The sequence below is a fragment of the Globicephala melas genome, chromosome 1 (genome assembly GCF_963455315.2).
Source record: "Globicephala melas chromosome 1, mGloMel1.2, whole genome shotgun sequence".
Classification (NCBI taxonomy): domain Eukaryota; kingdom Metazoa; phylum Chordata; class Mammalia; order Artiodactyla; family Delphinidae; genus Globicephala; species Globicephala melas.
In genome coordinates this window covers 89,320,856-89,342,931 of record NC_083314.1, presented here as the reverse complement: position 1 = coordinate 89,342,931, position 22,076 = coordinate 89,320,856, and the positions used below count along the sequence as shown (strand labels likewise).

At 50.1% G+C, this 22,076-nt stretch overlaps 2 protein-coding genes across 7 annotated transcripts in view; one reads left to right on the top strand and one right to left on the bottom strand.

The window, feature by feature from the left end:
• The window catches only part of ST7L (suppression of tumorigenicity 7 like), a 196,027-nt gene that overhangs the window by 92,601 nt on the left and 81,350 nt on the right, over positions 1–22,076 (bottom strand). The window lies entirely within an intron of this gene.
• WNT2B (Wnt family member 2B) lies at positions 8,668–20,577 on the top strand. Its single transcript, XM_030869057.2, has 5 exons — positions 8,668–8,855; positions 14,773–14,993; positions 16,042–16,319; positions 17,021–17,285; positions 20,269–20,577. Exons 1-5 carry the CDS (start codon positions 8,668–8,670, stop codon positions 20,496–20,498), a joined length of 1,182 nt encoding a protein of 393 aa, XP_030724917.1. The 3' UTR covers positions 20,499–20,577.

Here is a 22,076-nt window from a genome sequence, read left to right as displayed (position 1 = left end):
CGCTAAGGCAGCAGTTCTCAAAAATGTTTATAATACTACTAAGATGTCATTTGACCTTCTCACACTCATTCCCTCTTGAGTGTAGAGTGGAGTTTTCCAGAGCTATAAGACATGCAATATCACAACAGGTTGAATGTAGAAGCAAATATGAGGATGCTGCTATTAAGCCAGACCTTAAAGATATTTGCAAAAATGTTACATAATGCCATTCTTCTCACTGTTTTTGTTTTGGAAATTATAGTTATTTTTCATAGAACATAACATTAATATTAGCAAGTATTGAGTTTATTATTGTTAATTTTATTTTTTTTATATTTATTCATTTATTTATTTGGCTGCTTCGGGTCTTAGTTGCGGCACATGGGATCTTTGTTGCAGCATGTGGGATCTTAGTTCGCCCACCAGGGATTGAACCCGAGTTGCCTGCATTGGAAGGTGGCTTCTTAACCACTGTACCACCAGGGAATTCCCTACTATTGTTAATTTTAAATTAATTAAAATATATAAATATTTTAAAAGATTTTAATCTTTTAAAACAAACTTTAATTTTTAGAACAGTTTTAGATTTATAGAAAAATTACAAAGATAGTACAGAGAGTGCACAGGTACCTCACACCCAGTTTCCCCTATTTTTAACATCTTCCTTTCATTACAAATGTGTGGTGCATTTGCCAAAATTAATGAACCAATATTGACATTATTATTATTTAATAAAATCCATATGTTATTCAGATCTCCTCACTTTTCCCCTAGTGCTCTTTATCTTTTCCAGGATCCCAACCAGGATACAACATTACATTTAGTTGTCATGACTCCTTAGGTGCCTCTTGGCCGTGACAGTTTCTCAGACTTTCCCTGGTTTTGAATGACCTTGACAGCCTTGTGGAGTGATTACTAGTCAGGTATTTTGTAGAATGTCCCTCTGATGGAATTGGTCTGATGTTTTTCTTATAGTTAGACTTGGGTTATGTGGAGGAAAACCACAGAGGTGGTGTCATTTTCATCACATCGTATCAAGTGTACACACTAGCAACACGGCTTATCACTGTTGATGCTCACCTTGATCCACTGACTGAGGTTTGTCAAGTTTCTCCACTGTAAAGTTACTCCCCTCTCCCCCTCACACTCTTCTGTTTTGTACTCTGGAAGTCACAACCTGCAGCCCTCACTTAAGGAATGGGGAGTTATACTCCACCTCCTCAAGGGCGAAGTAAATTATTTGGAATTGTTCTGTATGGGAGATATGTCTCTTCTCCCCATATATTTATTTACCAATCATTTATATCAGTATGGACTCAAGCACATTTACACTATACTTTGGGTTATAATCCAAAACTATTTTGTTGCTCAAATTGTCCAGCTTTGGCCACTGGGAGCACTTTCACTTTGGCTCTTGTGTTCATTTTAATTTTCAACATGGATAGATATAACCCATATAAATAAAAGCTTTTTCTTTATTTGCGGGACGCGGGCCTCTCACTGTTGTGGTCTCTCCCGTTGCGGAGCACAGGCTCCGGACGCGCAGGCTCAGCGGCCATGGTTCACGGGCCCAGCCGCTCCGCGGCATGTGGGATTCTCCCAGACCGGGGCACGAACCCGTGTCACCTGCATCGGCAGGCGAACTCTCAACCACTGCGCCACCAGGCAAGCCCCTAAATAGAAGCTTTTTGGGGTCCTTGATAATTTTTGAGTGTAAAGGGATACTGAGACCCCGGAAGTTTCAGAAACTCTAACGTACCCCCACCTGACCCCAACACCAGGTGTGGGCGTGGTTCTTCTGCAGGAAGAGGCTGCAGACAGGGCAGAAGCAATGCAGGCCACACTCCCCGCACCCATGGGGACATCCACTTCTCCGTGCCACCCACTCCCTCCTAAGGTTTTCGACGCTCACGCTGCCATGCCTTTCTAGGAAACGCCACTGCGGGGCGCACGTCCCACAGAGTGAGTCACCCACCAGAGAGTCAGGAAGGGGCAGGCATCTTGGCTCAGGCTCAAGAGTTTTCCTACGCGGAGCCCACGCCTTGGCCTGGCCTGATGGGTCTCCTCCCCGCGCCAGGCTCTGTAGGCTCGCCCTCCTGGGGCACAACGGGCGTGTAGGTGTGGCGCCAGTGGAAAAGAGCGCTCCTGCGGCAGTCGCGGGGTGCGCAAGGAGGAGCTGGCGGGATCTCCAAACTTCAAAAGCGCACCCGCTATGGCCTCTACCTGCCCAATCCCCGCTGAAAGCGGCCGGACAGCTCCCCACCCTCCCCTAGCTGGCCGGGCTGGCTGGACTGGGCCTTTCTTCTGCAAGCGCACAAAGATAGAGATAAACGGCTGCAGCTGGAGACCAGACTAATTGATACAATAAGTTCTACAATTGCCTCGAAAATAAGGTAATGATCTGGCAGAGGGAATGCTTTGATCTTATCAGCCAAGAAAGACCTCTCCAACTTGAAGGCCTCTAACTTGAAGTGTGAAATCCAGGAACTGCCTGCTTGCTCTCCGCTCCTCCCCCATATCCCTGCTCCCTGCCTGACACTAAGACTTTTCCGGAAGGGATGGAAAGACCCTTCTCCGAAAATCTGGAGAAGAAAATATGCATGGAGAAGGGGTTGCTTCTGGGCTGTTTGGGAACAGGGGGATGGCTGGAATGATTTCTCCAGCCCTAGAGAAGCTGTAGAAGAGCGGACGGGGGGTGGGGGGGTGGGGGAAGGGGGAGGAAGACTGGGATTATGAAAACTCTGATTTGGTTCAAGCGCGATGAGGTTTCTTATACAGTGAGGGCTTGATTTGGGCTTTCGGGCAGGAGAGGGTAACAGAGGGAGGAAAACCTTGGTCCTGCCTTCTCCAAGAATCTGCACACACACACACACACACACACACACACACCACACACATACACACACACACACACACACACACCACGCACACACACCCCTCTTGCTCTGCTTGCTCTGTGGGTGTCCCTGCCTGGCAGAGGCCCCAGCACAAAGAGGATTAGAGAGATGAGCTAATCTGGTTTGTATCCCAGACATGGCCCCAGAAAGGGACCTTGTCTACCCTGATGTTTAAGAGGGTAAAGGAGTGAGGGGGGTCCTCCTTTTGGGGCCTGCTGGCTGACAGTATCCGAGACTCCTTCCCACTGAGTTCTGAAGGAGGCTGCAGTCCTAACTTCAGGGTGGAATTTAGAGAGCAGAGAGGCAGAACCCTCAGAAGACAGGATGGACTATGCTACAAGAAAAAAGAGATAAAGACAGAAAGAGGCCCTGACGGAGGGAAGTAGATATCCACCTTGCTTGTTTCACCAGCGAGGAAACTGAGGCCAAGAGTGGGAAAGTGACTTACAGAGTCATGCAAATCATGTGTGGGTGAGCTGGGGAGAAAATACTCTGATTTCTTTCAGTCCAATGCACTTTGTACTGTGTTGGAGGGACTGCAGAAGAAGGTGTGAGACAGAGGGAAAGAGAAAGAGAGAAACAGACACAAAGAGAAACAAAGATACACACCGAGAAAAATATAGCGAGGAACACACACACACACAGAGTCAGAAAAGACACGGAAAGAGAGATGAAGTGAGTGAAAGAAGAATGAGAGACAGTCATACAGATTCATAGAGAGAAAGATGGAGAGACAGAGATACACACCAAGAGTCAAGGAGTGACAGAGATTGAAAGAGAGACAGAGGTTCCAACAGAGGAGGAAAGGCTGTCAGATACAGACACACAGAGAGACAAATGAAGACAGAAAGACAAACAACAAGAGGAATAGACACGGAATGACAGAAATATGAGCCAGAGACAGACCCAGAGAGGTGGAGACACGGAAGAGAGGGAGGCAGAGTGAACCAAGGAAGGCAGAGTGGAGGGAGGCAGATAGTGGGCTCTGCAGATTGTTCCACTGGAAGCAAATCTCACTTCCAGATTGTTCTGGGGCCTAAAACAGGTGGTGGGGAGAGAGAGAGCTCAGTGTGTAGCCTATCTGACATAGGCAGATTGTGAGGGGGGGCTGGGGGCAACGTGGGACCACCCTCCCTTGGGGTTAGGCTGGTCAGTGACCACCCAGGATCCCAGCAGCACACCCACTGGCCTCACACAGAACCTGGGCCACCCGCCCAGGATGGCTGTCAGCCCGCCCACCGCCTGGCTCCAGTCTGATTACAGCCAAAGTGCTAAAAGGCTCCAGACCCCCAGGCCCCGCCTCTACGGTCCCGCCTCCCCAGGCCTCCTCTTCCCCCTTCTCCCTTAGCTCTCGCTTTTCCTTTCTCCAGGCCCCATAGGGGAGCAGTCTACTCCCCTGTTTGGCCACTGGCTGGGAAGAAGAGGGTCTCTGTCTCTAGCCCCCAAGCCCCCTTCCCTGGTTTGGGGCTGGATGCTCCTTCCTCCAAAGCCCTCTTGGCCTGGCCTCTTTGAGACACGTTCCATGCCTCGCCTGGGAGCTCATAAATACCAAGGAGAGGCCGGGTCAGGCTGTGTACAAAGCATAGATCCCCACCCCATACGACTTAAAAGCCCCTGGGTTCTTCCCAATCTCCCTACTCTTCCCCAGACACCTGCCTGGGGTGGCTGGAGAGGAAGAAACAGGAGTGGGGGGCACTAGGGGCCTGGGTGAACCTGGCCCCATTTCAAATGAGACTTTTCTAGGTTTGCAAAGAAATCTCAGGAAAGGCATCTCAGGGCCCCTTGTGCAAGCAGCAGGCTCAGGAATTCCTTGACTCCTATCCAAACCTCCCCCCAGCCCCTTCTCGGCCGGCCTTTCTCGGCCTTTCTCTCTGCTCGTTACCATCCACACCACCTCCCACCCACCGGGAGAGAAGGTCATCTCCAAAGGGGCCTAGGGAAGGGGGGCCTATAAGGGGGGGTAGACCCGGGGGGAGTAAGAGCTGTTTACTCACACCCAAGCTCCCCTTAGCTCATCTCCACTCCCATCCAAGGGCCAGTAAAAATTCAAAATCATTCAGCCACACACAGATAAGAGTAGAGTGAAAAAAGATGAACCTTAGCTCTGAGTGGCCCCATGGGGGAGCAGAGCATGAGGTGAGGTACGGGGTGAGGGAGACCCTTTTCTTTGGGGCACCAACTTTTGAGAGGGCAGGAGGCTGTGGTTCACCTTGAGGGAGGAAGAAGGTGTGCCTCTGACGGCTGGGTGGAAGTTGTCCTGCTGGCGGCCCCAGGGAGTCTAGAGGCCTGGGTGAAGGGGAGGTCTGCAGCAAACAGCAAAGCCTATCATCCCAGCCCTCAGATGGCTTTATTGTATTTGCATGAAAATGCCTTGGGGGCAAGACCCTTTCACTCCTTCTGTGTCATTTAGGATGCCCTGGCCAGCGCTGGGCACACAGCAGGACCGCGGTAAGTGACCTGACTCCATGCAGGACCCTTCAGACCAGAACTTGACTCCCAAGTCTCCTCCCCCAGCTCCCATTTCGGGTGGAGTAGGGGTGGGGGATGGGAGGGAGAAGCAGGTCAGGCGCTAAGCCTGAGCCTCTGGCCTTGACCCTCGCCTGGAAGCCCCACAACAGGCCCTTGCGTGAGGAGCCCAGCTCTCCAGTAGAGTCTAGGACCCTGAGACTGGAAGTTTATTTTGAGATTTGAAGTCCAAAGTGGCAGATCCCAGAAAACCTCTTCTCTGGCTCCGTATCTGTTCTCTAGTTAAGTGGTTGAGTGCAGCTCTTGCAGTCAGCTGGCTCCTGCAGCCTGGGCTTCCTCCTGTGCAGCTGGGGGCTCAGAGGGGAGGGGAAGAAGAAGGAGCAAAGCGCCATCCTGGGTTGTCTACTCTAGGGCAGAGGTAGCCTGTAAGCACTGGGGAAGAGTCTTGTTCCCTCACCCACTTCCCTCCCTCCTGGATCTGCTGATGTTTCTGGGGGCCCCCTTAGCTCAGCAACATGCTTTAATAGTTGAGCATCTATGTTATGCCAAGACACCGTCCCACTTGACTATGAAGACAGCTGAAGCCAAACAAGGGGCCTCATAAGTGAGTTTGGGGCCCATGTGGGCGAGTCCACCCAAGGTTAGGGCTGATGTGATCATCTCTAGCTCCCCACCCTGCAACCTCAGGCCCAGATGTAGGAATAAACACAGGGCCAGAGTCACACCCAGGCCTGCGCACACAGGGGAGTCTGAGAGAGGCTGCCAGAGCTTGCAGAGCTTATAGACTGCTGCCCAGCATCAGGGTGGGGCTGGGCTGGGAGGAGGTGACAGAATGGTCCCAGGAAAGGGCCTTGGCCAGGAATGAGCCTGGGCCCATTCCTCTTTCACCTGCCCCTCTCAGTATAGAGTCTGAGAGGAAGCTCAGTATAGAGTCTGCTTCTTTTAAGCAAACGGAAGGGCCAACTGGAGCCTCCCAGACTGAGAGAGAGAAGGGGAGGGGAAGGGGAAGGTTGGCAGGGAGGATATGGACAGCATGTGGACCCTGCCTGGCCTCTGTATTTGCCCCACTCACTCACTCCCATCCAACTCCAATCCAGCCCCCATCTTCTACCTCCCCTCCAAGGGTGGGCACCTTCTCTCCTGCATGACCTAGACTACCGCTGTTACCTATCTGGACTCCTCTCCTCCTCCCTAGCTCACTCTGCACACCAGCCCACTCCCAACTGAGGGCCTCTGTGCTGGCATCCTCTTCACCAAGAATCTACCTGGCTTGTTCTCTCGCTTCCTTCAAGTCTTTGCTTGAATGTCCTTAATGGGGCCTACCCTGATCATCCTAGTTACAACTCCATTGTTTCCCACTGTACTTATCACTTTCTAATATGCTATATGTTTTACCTATGATGTTTACTGTTTATTGTCTATCTTCTCCCAATATAAGTTAAACTCCACACAGGCAGAAATTGTTCGTTTTGCTTTGTTCACTAATGTGCCTGGCACAGTCTGGAGCATGGTAGGGAATAAATATTTGTTGAATGAATGAATTCACTTCGCCCCCTACTACAGAAAGTGAGATAAAGGGGTGAGAGATGTGGAGAGGGGATAAAGGTCTCTCTTAGCCCTTCTCCCTCATATCTGCCTCGGGGACGTCTGCGGCGAGCTGCGCCCTGTCGCTCACACTCCGGAGTCTCTAACAGAGACCCCCACCCCCAAGAACTGACAATGTCTGGGGTTGAAGGGGCTGGGCAGTTTCCGGGGCGTTGTTTACACCAGGGCTTTATAGTATAGATAAATCACGGGGAGAGGCACGAAAGACACCTGGGAATGAGAGGCTAGGCAAGAGAAACTGAGTCTGGAGAAGAGGTTGGGGCCGGACCCCAGCCGGACTCTGGAAGTTATAAGATGCAGGGTTTTTTAAAAAGAATTTTTAGGTCTCAGTAAGGGCCACCCTGCCTCCAGAAGCTCTACCTGCCGGCCTGGGAAGTGCGGACGGAAGAGGGGAATCAATTTCTACAGCCAGAACCTTCCCCTTCCCAATTTACCACGCCCCCAGGCGGTTGGGGCGCTGGCGGAGGGAGGGAAGGGAGCAGTGGGAAAGAGGAAGAGTGGAAAGGCGAAGGAGAGAAATGGCTCCGGGGCTTCCACTCTCTCAGCAGGACCCCCACCCTGGCCTCTGGTTCGGGAAAGCTGCCCAGCTGTTTCTGATTCTTTCGTACTCGCAGCCCCGCCCGAAGGGGTGGGGGACCGAAGCATCGGGAAAGCTGGGAGAGAGTAGGCTCTGCCGAGCCCGGGCGGCCAAGGGCGGGGAGTCCGCGTCGGGTCCTCAGGTGTGCCGCTCCGCTTTGGCCATCGATTCCCGGTCCACAGGCCGGAGGGAAGCGTCGGGTCCGGGCAAGCGGGCGAGAGCTTTGTCTATAAACATTGTGTGCGGGGGCCTGGGGGTGGGGGCGTGGGAATACGGTGGGCAGCGGGTCGGAGGAACCAGGGGCAGCGAGCCGTAGATGAGAGAAGCCCCTACCTTAAGTCTGCTACCCGTGGCGCCCCCCGTTAGCGTTGTAAAGGGAATTAAGATTCTCCCGCAACTCCCCGTGGCAGAAATTCTACCCATTTCACAGAAGCGCAAGAACGGAGAACCCGAAGAAATGACTGAGTCCTCTGTGGCTCACTTCAGTGTCACTGTAGGTTAGATGACAGGGGAAAGTGTCTGCAGCCCCCCTCACTCGGCCCTCCAGGCCATCACCCACGGAGGCTGGGGTTGCCAAATGAAGGGCGCTAGGACCCGGTGGCGCGGCGTGGGCAGGGGCTGCGGGCGCCGAAGGACGCCGCTGCGCCCCGTCGCGTCCCGCCCGAGCAGGTGGGGGCGCGGCGCAATGCTAGGGGCGCCGAGGGGCGGAGGCGGCCGCCACACCTAGGGCGCTGCGGGGCGCCCCGGGCTGGCGCGGGCGGAGCCGTCCTGAGGGCCGCGCGTGTCCCCGGCCTCGGCCCCGCCCCGCGCCGTCCAATGAGAGCCCGCGGCCGAAGGAGCTGTCGGCACACTCTGTCCGCAGCCCCACTCCGCGCCGCCGACCCCGTGACACCGCATCTCAGCCCAGGCAGCGTGCCCCAGATCCCGAGCTCGGCGCGGCGTCGTAGGCTTCCGGACACCTCTCCCTGCGCCCCTCTCCGGGACCTGGCGCCCCGACTTCTGGACTTTAGGTGCCCTTAGGTCCCCAGCCGCCGGCGAGACTTATGGCCCCCCAGGGGGGTGAAGTGGGAGCAGCCTGACTACCCTCAGCCGGTGCCCCGTCCACGCCCCTCCGGGCCGCGTGGCGGGAGTCTTCGGGGAGCTATGCTGAGGCCGGGTGGTGCGGAGGAAGCCGCGCAGCTCCCCTTTCGGCGCGTCCGCGCCCCTGTCTCCGAGCCCGCGCCTAGACCCACGAGCCCCGACGGCTCTGGGGCTTCGGCCCGCCTAAGTCTTGCTTGCCTTCTGCTGCTGCTGCTGCTACTGCTGCCGGCCCGCGTAGACACGTCCTGGTGGTAAGTGTGGCTCTCTGGGCTGGGAGGGTGAGGTGCTGGGTTAGAGAGGCCGGGCGCGCCGAAAGGGAGTATACAACTCCCAACACCCGCTGCTCAGGAGACCAGGTTGTCGCTTTGACGGAGTCAGAGACGATCCGTGCAGGGCTGTCACTGAAGTCGCGGAGGGGCGCAGGGGGGCGGCGAGTGGATAAGGGGGCGCCGCTCCTTCCCCGTCTGGTGATGAGGGCGCTGGGTATTTGGAAAAAGGACGCCCGGTAATCGAGGCTTCCCAGACCCCCTGTATTTCAGCTCAATCCTCTTAGGGCAAAAGCTACCTTACGAGTTTCTCTCAGGATGGATTCAAGGAACCAGTCGCCCATCTGGGGCCGCGGTGGCCGTCCAAGAGGGCCTCCTGATCCCCTAAGGTTGGCCCCCCCACACGGGGGAGGTGGAGAAAGGGGCAGATGGCAAGGGCGGACGAGCCTCTCGCTAGTCTACCCTCACCCCATAACGCAGTAAGGCTTTGGTGAGGCAGGAGCACCCAGCGCAAGGTTTAGAAATGGAATTGCGGCAAAAACTACCCCCATTAACTCCCACAACTAAAGCAAACAAAACACTTGGGTTTGCATACTTCAGACATTCAGTCTGTTTTGAGGATCTCACCTCGAACCTTGATATCACCCTCCCTTCTTCCTTCTCTTCCTTCCCCAGATGGTCCCATCTCCCATCTTTCCCCTCCAAGAACTAGCGGCTTCTAGAGTCTCAAAGCATTAAGAGATGCTCTCCTAAGATTTCCTGCAGGCCTTAAGAGTCCGGACACTTCACAAGACGGCAGATGAGGCAAAAGGAATTAAAAATCCACTGGATATCTATTCTTTTCGGATCCCCTTCCCCACGAAAGCTCTGGATGGCACTCATCGTTTTCTCCCAGAAGAAAGAGCTGCTCTCTCTCCTCCCCCACCTTCTGGGGGCTGAGCAGGGGGAGAGTGGGACTGAGAAATGACTCAGTCCTCTTGTCTTTCCTCTTCACCCCCCAATTAAACTGGCCGCTTGGACTGGGCTATTGCCTCTCTCTACCCATGCAGTGCCCCCGTTCCTTTCCTTACTCTGCCCCTCCCCCCAATCCTCCCCTCCTCCACAAAGTGTGGTCTCTTTTCCCCTTGCACCCTGTGGCTTCGCTCCTCCGGATTTGGAATCTTGGCTGGAAGGGTGAGGGGTAGCTGGCTGAGGGGCCAGCGAGCTTGGGCTGCAGATTCCTATCATTTCAAGATGCAACTTTCTCCATCCCCATCACCCCCCACACACACCCCCCGTTTTTCCTGTCTCAGGAAAATCTCTCCTTTGGATCTTTTTTATCTCTGCAGTGTTGGGGAAGGCAAGGAGGGGGGTTCTGGATGGGGGAGCAGGGAGGCCCATATCTTACATCTGGCTTGAAACATTCCTTTAGAAAGGGAAAAGGAAGAAGGGGACGAGGAGAAAAGCCTTTCAAACTTCAGAGTGAGATTAAAGCCACCCTTTACCTTCATGGTCTCAGTCTGGCTGGGGACTTGTGTCTTCAGAGGCCCTGTAGAGGAAGGATGAAGTGACCACTGTGCATCTTTATCCATTCCAGATGACAATTTGCTTTTAGGGACTCTTGGTTGCTTCTTACCAATTTGGAAGGCAGTCTTGGTCCACATGGTGTTTAGGTGAGGAAGTGTCATTCTGGTAATTTCAGCATCCTGGTAGTGGTTCCTAAAAACCCAATTGGGGTTCTTCCTAGTCCGCATTTTGTCCCCTTGGCTACTCCTTCTCCCTTTTCCTTTCTCCCTCTACTACTCTCCCCCATGTGGTTCATATTAAAGATTTTGGAAAAACTCCTGGGTGGAAGAGCTAGCTAGGGAGGGAGGCGGGCGGGTGATACAGAATTCAGCAGTCCCTGTGAAATGGAGGAAGGCAGCAACAGGGCCAGGATGGGCAGTGAGTGCACCGGTCATTTCAGTCTCCTTGCCTCACAGGGGTCACAGCTGCAGGCCCCAGATGCCTGCCTCAGTGGTCAGTCACTTCTGGGATAAAGTAGAAAGCTGCTTTCCAAAAGCAGGTCAGGCCCCAAGGTGATTCTCTCTCTTTCTCTTAGGAAAAAACCCCAGCAAGATTGATATTCTGTACAACCGCCTGAAGAGATGCCTGTTGACTCTGTGTGTCCATGTTCCACTCAGGAGCAGAATGTCATCACTATCACCAGCTAACAGTCTGATCTTCCTCACAGCCCTTCCCCTTACACTCCAACCACTCCCTTCCTCTCCCGACCTTTAACTGAAGGAGGAAACGGGTGGTCTCTTCTTAATCTATGAAAAAGAGAACAAGAAATAGGGGTCTCCTGGCATGTGCCTTCCTGTACTATTTTGTATTCTGCAGGGGCTGGGATGTAGGGAATCACAAGAGCAGGACTGTGTTCAGGACTGTGGATTTACAGGAGGAACAAAGTGATATCATGACATTAACATTATTGGGTTTTTTTGTTTTGGGGCCATGCCAGGGGCTTGTGGGATCTTAGTTCCCAGACCTGGAGCGACCTGGACCGCCGGGGGAATTCCCCGACATTAACATTATTGTTATCAACCACAGCTGCCATTTAATGAGCCCTTCCTACGCTCCAGACACTATGGCTAAGCACCTATAAGCATCATCTTTTACAATCCCCAAAATAATCCAGTGAGGCAGATAATATTATTATCCCCATTTCACACATGAAGAAAGTGAAGGATAGGAGGGGCGTAGTATGAAATTCAAGTTCACACCAATTTTGGAGCCAGATTGGTCTACTCCTGGTTAATAAGCATTGTGTGCCTCTCTTAGGCTTGGAATTGAAAATGAGCTTGGACTTTGGAGTCAGATGTCCTTGGTTCACCCCAGTTCTCCTCTGACTAGCCCTGATGGACAGAGCTGGGTATTGTTAGTCTTTGTGACCCCAGTTTCTTCACCTGTAAAATGGAAATCTCTCTCTCTCTCTCACAGGATTTTTGTGAAGGAAAATGTTTTGTGAACTGTAAAGTATCATATAAATGATATTGTATTAAGATATTTAGGGAGAATAATTGTTTTATCCTTGTGTTCAAAGCCCTATATGGGCTGAGCTAAACCATGTACATGCACTAAAGACTGTAAAAGAAAGGGGGTAAATAAAAAAGAGGACCCCTAGCCTCATTAAAAAGACACAAACCTGAAACATCTGCAATGTCAACAAGGAATAAAGCTATAATTGAAATGAAGCCTATGGCTAGCTAGGAGGAGAGGGGAGTTGGGGATAAATCAGAGTGGTCAGGTTTTGTTTTTTTCACCAAATAGTTATTAAGTACCTGCTTTGTGCCAGACATTGTTCTAGGTACTGGGGATACTGAAGTGAACAAAACAGACAAAACTCCCTGTGTTCATAGAGCAGCATGTCCTAATCACCTGAGGAGGTGGGTAAAATGCCAGTTCAGTAGGGCTGGAATGGGGCCTGAGGCTCTGCATTTCTAACAGATTCCCAGGAGATGCTGATACTGCTGTTCTGGGGACCACACTCTGAGTAGCAAGGAGCCAGAACAGGGCATGAGTCACTTTGTCAAAGGAAGGGGTATGAATTGGTCAAAAGCAGGTAAAGAGAGCATTCTCGAGCAGGAAGCTGGGAAGGAAGTAAAAACTTCTGGAAGGGAAACAGAGCTACAGAGTCAGGGGCATCTCACCCTTCTACCAGCCCATCAGCTGGGAGATGCCTTAAATATCTTTGTGCCCCTAACAGATGAGCTCAGTGCTTGGCACATGGTAGGCATTTTGTAGGCACGTGCTGAATTGAGAGGGGGATGACCTGGGCCTCAGGCTGCCTTGCTGGAGGCCCCCACACTGACTGCAAGGTGCTGACCACTGGTCAGGAGGCAAGTGCCCTGCTCTGCAGAATCTTGAAGCAGCTACTTAGTGGGATAAGGGTGGTAGTAAAGAAAATTATCTTCCTGTCTTACTGAACAGATGTTCCCACGCTCAGTGAGGATGTAACAGGAAGGACCGATGTGGGCTGCAGCAGAATGGAGCTAAGTCAGACCACAGGAAGGACTTTTTACCAGGGTTTGGCATGCCCCATTCCACACTGTCTCATGAGGGCTGGATTACTGGTCTCCCATTCCCATCCAACCCCTGTCTTCCCAAGCCCCAGTAAAAAACAAAAAACAACAAACACCCATTGCCTAGAGCAGTACTCGGGGGTGAACTGAGGAAGCAGAATGGTGGTGAGACAGGGACAGGCTCCAACTCCAACGGTCTTGATTCTCCAAACAAAGCACCGCAGCAGTGGGTGTAACTCCCGGCTGTGCGTCAGGCAGCCCTTTCCGGCCTGGCCCAGCCCAGGGTGTTTATTTTGTTTGTTCCTGGAAGCTGTTGCCCTGATGGACAGTGCTGGGGATGCTGATTCCGTGGGATTTGTTAGTGGTGGACCAGCCCTCTCACCCCTCCCTGGGACAGATGGGCCCCATCAGCCCTGCTGAATTCCAGAAGAGGCAAACATCAGCCCTCCTTGTGTTTGAGTTGGTATCACCAGTGGTGATCCAGTCTGTGGGTGAGGGCTGCGTTTACAAATGCAGGGGGCCGGGTGGGGGGGGAGTGTTGCAGAGAACATAAAGCCCAGGGCAGTCCAGCTTTTCCCTTCTCCCCACTGGCTGCCCTCCCTTCTCCTCACCCACTTCTAGGCCCATTTTGGGGCCCTTCCCAAACCACAGGCTCATTCACAGCCCAAATCAAATCTTTTCTGTCTGTAGCAGCAACTGCCCTCCATGGTCCCCATCTGTTCAGAAAAGGGGCGAGAAAGCGTCCCTTTGATGTGTTAGGACAGGAGAATAGAGAATTCACAGCAAATCAAGGCATGTATGTGCTGGGTGCTGGAGAGATGGAAAGGGAGTGAGAAGTGGGTGTATGGGTCAGATCTCATTTGGTGGCCTTGTGGGGAAAAAAGGTGATGATGAACTCCTGTCCTCTCTCTGAAATGTTCTTCCTGAGGCGTGTGGTGGAGTCCAGGGCTAAAAAGTGTTTGAATGAAGAAAAACTACTTCCTTGAGAAAATTGAGAATGACTCTAGCAACTCACCTATCTTTTATTAGCTCACCCAATTGATCTTCCTATAATTGTTCACATTGGGCAGACTGGGGACTGGAATATGGGGAGTGTCACCCTGTTGCTTAATCTTGGTCTTTGGTTTCCCACTGCAAACAGCCCTCTGCCCATGTAGATTCATCCAGGACATTATGCCCTTTAAGTTGGGAAGGATAATTTTGAAAGACTCATTAGTTAAGAAAGGTCATGGGACCTTGAAACAAAGGGTGTGGGGAGGAGAGTTGGGGTGGGGGGTCTTCCTCCCCAGACCTCGGGATTGGGAATGAGGACTCTTAGCTACACGGGTCTGACTAGAGCTATAAACGTCACTCAAAATTGCCCATTATATCTCTTCCCACTGACTCCTCCCTGTCTCCATCCTTCTCCCATACCATGTCTTTATGGACCAGCCACGCAGGACGTGCCTCTGACATGGGGTATAACAGTGTTGTCTCAGACTCTAGTTTTATTAAGTTTATTTTTCCACGAGGCTCTTAATGTTTATTAAATAAACAGGCAATGGGGTTTGTGTGACATGCCCACAGCTTCTGTGTATGTGACACATGCCTAGCCTGTGTTCTGGGAGTGTGTGTCATTTTGGCCTTTGGCTGGGGAACTGGTAATGGTGAGAGACCACTCAATTACTTTCTCTGCAACTGTTTAATTATTTCTCCAGAGCTTGTGAGGATCGGTTCTCCCCATTGGCCTTGGGGAATATCGGCCTTGGTTGGAGGAAGGGGAAGGAACCTCTCAAGGTTTGAATGCCAAACCTTTCCTCCCCTTCTTCTAATGCAGAATAAAGCCAGGATGCTTTGACAGGGCCATCTCCACCTTGCAGGTACATCGGGGCGCTGGGGGCCCGAGTGATCTGTGACAATATCCCTGGTCTGGTGAGCCGGCAGCGGCAGCTGTGCCAGCGTTACCCAGACATCATGCGCTCGGTGGGCGAGGGTGCCCGAGAATGGATCCGAGAGTGTCAGCACCAGTTCCGCCACCATCGCTGGAACTGCACCACCCTGGACCGGGACCACACTGTCTTTGGCCGTGTCATGCTCAGAAGTAGGGGCCTCTTCCACCCTGCCCCAGCTCCTTCTCTTTCTATGCTTGGGTGGTGAGTGGGTAGTATAGGCATGAGCCCCTCTCTCCTCTCCTGCACACTACTTCATAATCAGAGTAAGAATTGTGGGCAGAGCCCAGGATACAGTTGGAAACAGACCCTCAGTACCTTACATATGTAGGCAGTGACCCCTTTAAATCCCAGTGTTCTGGGATGATGGGTCAAAGGAACAGCATTCCCTGGTACCTCCATCCTTCTTCCTCCCTTTTCCTTCCCCTCCCCAACCCCCAGCCTGCGGATATCCATGCACTGTAAGGCTGAGGACTGGAAATGGCTGCTCTGTTCTTACCAACACCATCACTACCCTCACCCCACCACTCCCAACACTATAATAATTGGAGCAAGGAATAAACAGAAAGGTGATATGTAAATATTTGGAGAGTCAGCGGCTTGGACCTGGCTCAGCAAAAGAGCTAAGCAGAGCTAAACAGTAAACTAGCAGAAAGGGAATGAGATGAGAATGTGGAGGTGTCAGAGGGACAAGAGTGATGATGCTTCATCAATCCCCAAGAGCAGGGAAGGAAGAAAGCAGGCTGGGGAAAGTAGCATATCTCTTCAAATAGGATGACCCCTGGGCTGGGGTCTCCATTGTAGGGGAACTGTCCAGCAGAGTGGGCCTGAAAAGGCCTGGAATGTGGACTAAGGCTGGCTTTGCTAAGCTGGGGTTGGCACTCAGTGGGAGGGAATGATTCACTGTGAAACTTTTCAATGGATGGACCCAGGGAGTTTGGAAGGAAACAGGAGTACAGGTCAGCCCAAGAGGTCAGACATACAAAGAAGTGGATAGAGAGTTGTGAGGGCTGAGGGGAAGAGGTCAGATTCACTGGGGAATGCTCTTGGAAGGGAAGGGTACCTTGAATAAAGGAGGTACAGGGGTTGCCCTGGGAAAGAAAAGGAGAAGAGGTTTCAGAGTTGAAGGTTGTGTGGGCTAAAGAAGGGGACAGACAAGGGCCTCTTTCCTGAAACACACTTCTACCTTTCTCTCTCTAGGTAGCCGGGAGGCAGCATTTGTATATGCCATCTCATCAGCAGGGGTGGTCCATGCTATCACTCGTGCCTGTAGCCAGGGTGAACTGAGTGTGTGCAGCTGTGACCCCTACACCCGTGGCCGACATCATGACCAACGTGGGGACTTTGACTGGGGTGGCTGCAGTGACAACATCCACTATGGTGTTCGTTTTGCCAAAGCCTTCGTGGATGCCAAGGAGAAGAGGCTTAAGGATGCACGGGCTCTCATGAACTTACATAACAATCGCTGTGGTCGCACGGTCAGTACTCATGTCTGTGCATGTACATTCATATTGGCTGGGAGTGGCCAGTATGTATGATCATGGAGTAAATGTGAAGGTGGAAGCACTGAAGGCTTCTGGATTACTTCCAAAAGCCCCAACCCCTGGAACAGGAGCAGTAAGTGCAAGGGACCTGAGGAATGCCTAGGTTCAACCTGGAGCATAAAGAGTCTTCACATAGCTGGAAATTAGGGAAAGGTGGAGAAAAGAAGGGAAATAACTTTTTAAGAAAAAAAGAATCACCTCCTAAAGTCCGAGGAGGATAAAAGCTTGTTCTAGTCAGTGCACTGGTCTTTGAGCACTTCCTATGCTGGCCTAGTACTGTGCTGGAAAATGACATGCAACAAAAGCAGAAGGCATGGTACCTTGAACTCTAAAACACATGAAAAGTAGAGGCTGTGCCATAATTATGAACAGAATCCTGGGGCTTTAAAGTTCAAATGGGCTATCATGAAAAGGAAAGCACTGTTGGTCTAGGAAGGTTTCCTGGAAAAAGAGGTTCTTCAATTTGATCGGGAAGAATGGGTGGAATCTGACTGGGGAGAGGACAACCGATGGCTCCACTAGCCAACCAGGGCCAGGACCAGCAGACCTCAGGGCACTCATGCTTTTAGTCCTAGGGATGACCATAAAGTACCCTGACTGGCTGCCTTTCCCTTACCTGCCTCCCCTCCTCCCAGGCTGTGCGGCGGTTTCTGAAGCTGGAGTGTAAGTGCCATGGCGTGAGTGGCTCCTGTACCCTGCGCACCTGCTGGCGTGCACTCTCAGACTTCCGCCGCACAGGTGATTACCTGCGGCGGCGCTATGATGGGGCTGTGCAGGTAACGGCCACCCAGGATGGCGCAAACTTCACAGCAGCCCGCCAAGGCTATCGCCGTGCTACCCGGACTGACCTTGTCTACTTTGACAACTCTCCAGACTACTGCGTCTTGGACAAGGCTGCAGGTGAGTAAGGAAAGTAGGTAGAAACATGGAGCCCTGATTTTTAGTGCAGGCACCTCTAGTTAATCACGGTCTCAGGAGTTAGGGAAGGAGGTTGGAGGAGCCAGTCAGACGTGAAAACCTTGTAATAAGATTGTTGATTTATGCCTCAGTCTGCCAGGCCCAAAGCTGCCTAGAGAGGAGAAGACACTGAGCTCCTTGAGGCCTGAGGTCATCTATCACTCCTTTATATTCCCAGCATCTGGGATATAGTAGGTACTACTAAGTGAATGTTTAAGTCAATCACCCATTTCAGTACCAAACAATGTATGGGCTATACAGAAGCATAAGATACAGACTAAGTTTTGGCTCTTTACAATCTAGCTAAAGAAATGAGATATAACAGGTAGACAAATGCAACTGCAAAAGAGAGAAATTAAGAAAAGTTTACCTGAAAATGTGGAATTTAAGCTGTTTCTTAAAGTGTGGGGATTATCTGGATAGCTAGAGAGAAGAACAGGTGGATATTCTCTACACGTGAGTAGAGTGGTAGGTGGGAAAGCACATGATCTGTTCTGGGAACAGAGAGCAGATTAATCTGAGTGAAGGTTTTGGGTAAGGAAGATTAAAGACAGAAAGGTAGTAGGAAATACACCATGAATGACCTTGAAAGGGCTTATCCAGTGTGCTGCCACTGAAAATTCTAAAATGGAGTTGAGGAAGCAAGGAGAGAGGAGATCCCTACCAAAGGCTAACCATCAGCAGAAAGCAGCAAATCATTCTTGAATCTGTTCCATGTATTTGCGGTGGAATTCTTGGGAATGCTGGAAGGTGATGTGGTGTTCCCCTAAAAGAGTGGAAGCTAACCATCTTGGCTCATATTTCAGGTTCAGACAGGTTAAACTAGGAACAACCTGCTATGCAACAGAACTGTTCTTCCCCTGGTTATTGTTATGGGCTCCCAGACTCTTCTCTGTAGTCTCAGCAGTCAGGACCTCGGTAAGGGGAAGCCAAAACCCTTAGCTGTCTTCCATACTATTTGTTTTCACCTATCAGTGTCATTCCTGGAGAAGCAATTAGCTTGGAGCAAAACTGGGCACAGAAACAGGGTGGGGCTCTACCCAAGACACAGAGAAAGTATTTTGTGTACTTTGAAGGGTGCTAGGAGAAAAAATGTTAAGAAAGCACTTCTGATTCTCCTGGTGATTTCCTGCCACTAAGTTTGTTTTCTTCCCATGTGGTATAATTCAGAGGGCTACTCTCTAAATGCCTAGAAATAATTCCACAACATCCAGGGTGTAAGCCTATGCTGTCATCCTAAAATGCACCTTTGGGGAAGGATCTTTGGAGTTAGGAGGGAGGATGAGTCATATGTGTGTTGGTTGTTCTCAGAGGCATAACACAGGTCTCATAAAACCCACAGTGGAGCCTGGAATTCAAAGGGTACAAGTCATCCCAGAAGGGAGTATGGAGCCAGGAATTCCCTCCAAAGCAGTACTGTCCCATTGAACTTTCTGTGATGATAGAAATGTTCTACATCTGTGCTCTCCAATACAGTAGCCACTTAGTTACATGTGATTATTCAGCACTTGAAATATAGCTAGTGCGACTGAGGAGCTAAGTATTAAAATTTATTTAATTTTCATTAACTTAATCTAAATGACCATATTTGGCTAGTGGCTACTACATTGGATTGCTTGGCTCCAGAGCGTAGAAGAGGCTTCTGGTGCACAAGAGAATGACATTAAGACCTAGCCCTTGAAATCAGGCGGATAACATATATAGTAGACCTAGTCAGCCTATACTCTAGAGCAGTGGTCTCTTAACATTTTGGCTTGTGTACTCCTATCATTAAAAAAAAAATCTGAACATGTGCCTCCAATATATGTATATTTACTTATGAATTATATCTATGTTTCATTGTACTAAAATGTACATTATAAAACATACATACAAAGTAGATATTTTAAATTGATGAGCCCAAAAACAAATATAGAAGTACTAGCATTTTCTATCCATATTCAGTGGAATGTGGAGACTACTGCTATAGAAATCAGTTAATTTATTCATACCCTTCTTGAACCCCCAGGCTAGTTATGTTCCCATCTCTGGGAAAGAGGTGAAGTAGATATTCTCTAGGATCCATCCCATCTAAAATTCTATGATTTTGTGATCTGTTGGCAGCATCTCTTTTGCAAAAATCAGTCAGGTTGTGAGGTGGTGAGCATTCTCTGTGCAGGGGGAATAACACAATCCCTACCCTTCAAGGGTTCCTACCATACGGGGTAAGGCAAGGGATATTCTTTAGGAATTCCTTAGGGAGAAGCCTCCTGCCAGTAATGCTTATCAGTTCACCCCCTCAGTTGATCAGAGATTATAGATATAACTATCTACTGAGTTAGGTGCTATTATAAGAAAACTAAAGCCCAGAGAGATCAACTAACTTGCTAGATCACACAACTAAGAAGTGCAGATTTAGGTTTTAATCCTAGACAATTTGACATGAGGCACATGCATTAAATCTTTAATGGCCATGCTATACTACTTTCTTGTATAGTACAACTTAATGAAATATAAACTAAGGACCGAAATATTAACAAATGGTAACTGGATCAGAGTTGTAACAAGGCTTCTTAGAAAAGGTAAATTATAGGCTAAGTTTTTTATTTTAACTTTTTATTATAGAAAATTTCAAACATAAAGTAGAGAATCTTCACCCAGCTTTAACAATTATGACATTTTAAGGCTAAGTTTTGAAGGGGATATGGAGATGTGTATTGGCAGGGAGGGCATTGCAGGAAAAGTCAATGGTCTTTGGGGAGCCTTGATAGTGGGAAGAAACAAGCCTGGTACAGAGGGCAGTAAGAAGATGATCATTTTGGCTAGTGGGTGTATTTTCAGGAAAAGGGATTCTTTATGGTTTCCTCACGAGGATGTGGGTAAGGGAACCCAGAGTGGCTGAAGTAAGAGGTAACTTGGTTCTCACTCTCTCTCTTCCCCAACCCAGGTTCCCTAGGCACCGCAGGCCGAGTCTGTAGCAAGACATCTAAAGGGACAGACGGTTGTGAAATCATGTGCTGCGGTCGAGGGTATGACACAACTCGAGTTACCCGTGTCACCCAGTGTGAGTGCAAATTCCACTGGTGCTGTGCTGTGCGGTGCAAGGAGTGCAGAAACACTGTGGATGTCCATACTTGCAAGGCCCCCAAGAAGGCAGAGTGGCTGGATCAGACCTGAACATATAAATACCTCACTCATCCCTCCACTTCAAACCTCCTGACTCAAAAGCACAAGACCTTTGCATGCACACCTTCCTCCATCCTCAACTCTGGGCTGCTACAGCTTCTATTTAAGGACTTGTAAAGTACTCCAGAGGGACTCTGGTGTCCTAGCTGGTTCCTTAGCCCTGGGAAGGAGTTGACAGGGGATGTAAAAAACTGAGCGGCTCCCTGACTCCCCACTCTGGAGGTTAGAAGGCAGAGTGGAAGAGGTAGGAGTCTTCAGAGCGATATGAGTTGCACTAAAGCACATGGTCAAGGTTCATTTTTCCTTTCCCTTGCATTGGCTTCCTGACACATCTTGTGTGTGCAAGAGAAAGGATACCTGGAGAGAACTTCTTTTTCTCCTACCTGGCTGAGGGTAGATGGGACAGAGATGAAACCACGTATCTCTTCCCTGGGTCAGTGTGAGCTAACTGCCTGGTACCCCAAAAGAAACTCATAGGCTGAAACATTCTTCCATTATCAAGAGCCTGGGATTGCTAGATAAGAGTTAGCCATAGCGGACAAGTTCCATTCTCATGCTATTATGTTTATAAACTGCTGTGTTTTGTAGGAGAAAAGAATTATATAACTATACAAACATACATTCTCTTCTAATCTCTCCTTTTCAACCTGTATCAGCCAGCACTGCCTCTTTTGCTCACTTGCTGACTGTACAAACTGAGTGGCATGCAGTGTCATGCCATGCCTAACAGATAATTAGAATACTGTAGAACACTCCTAAGAAAGAGTAATTTAGTAGGTCTGCCTAGGCCTTGGGATTTTTACTTTTTTAAACTTTCCACACATCATTCTGGTGGGCAGCCAGGTTTGGGAAACACCAAGTAAAAGATATGTGACTCACGGAGCATGGGAGAGGGTAATAAGCCTGATCTCAAAGGCCCACATGAGGCATTAGTGTATACTAGGCAGGTAGAGATCTCTGGCTTTGGCAATTTTTAGGAGAGGATCCTAGCCTTTAAAGCTGGGAGCAGGAACCAGTGGTTACAGAAGGAAGGCGAGCTGGGTCTTGGGGCCAAGGTGGTAAACAGCTTAGAAAACAACCTTTCCTCATTTATTCAACAAATCTTTATTTAGTGACTCTCCAAGTCCTGGTGATTATTATCCTTCAATCCACATTTGGCTTAAATTGGGGAGTTCCTTCTGTGCTACTACCCACTGCCTAACTAAGCTTGTAGTGGTAGAGTCTCCAGAGATAGCAGGCTTAGTAAGCTAAAGGGCAGGACACAGAGTCCCCAAAATCATGATCTCCTATTTTTATATGACTTGGACAGTGGTTATCTCTTGCCTGTTGATATTTTAAAGGAGAAGAGTGGTATAGAAATTTGCAGTTATGACAGACCTGGGTTGAAATCTCAGCTCTGCCAGTTACTGTTTTTGATATTTTGAGAAAGATACCCAAATTCTCTGAGCCTCTATCTTCTCACCTCTAAAATGAGCGTACAAACTTATATCAGATATTGAGTTTTAATTACGCCTCAAACTCCAACCAATAGACCCTCTTACCAAAGGCTGTAACTGGTCTAGCCCATCC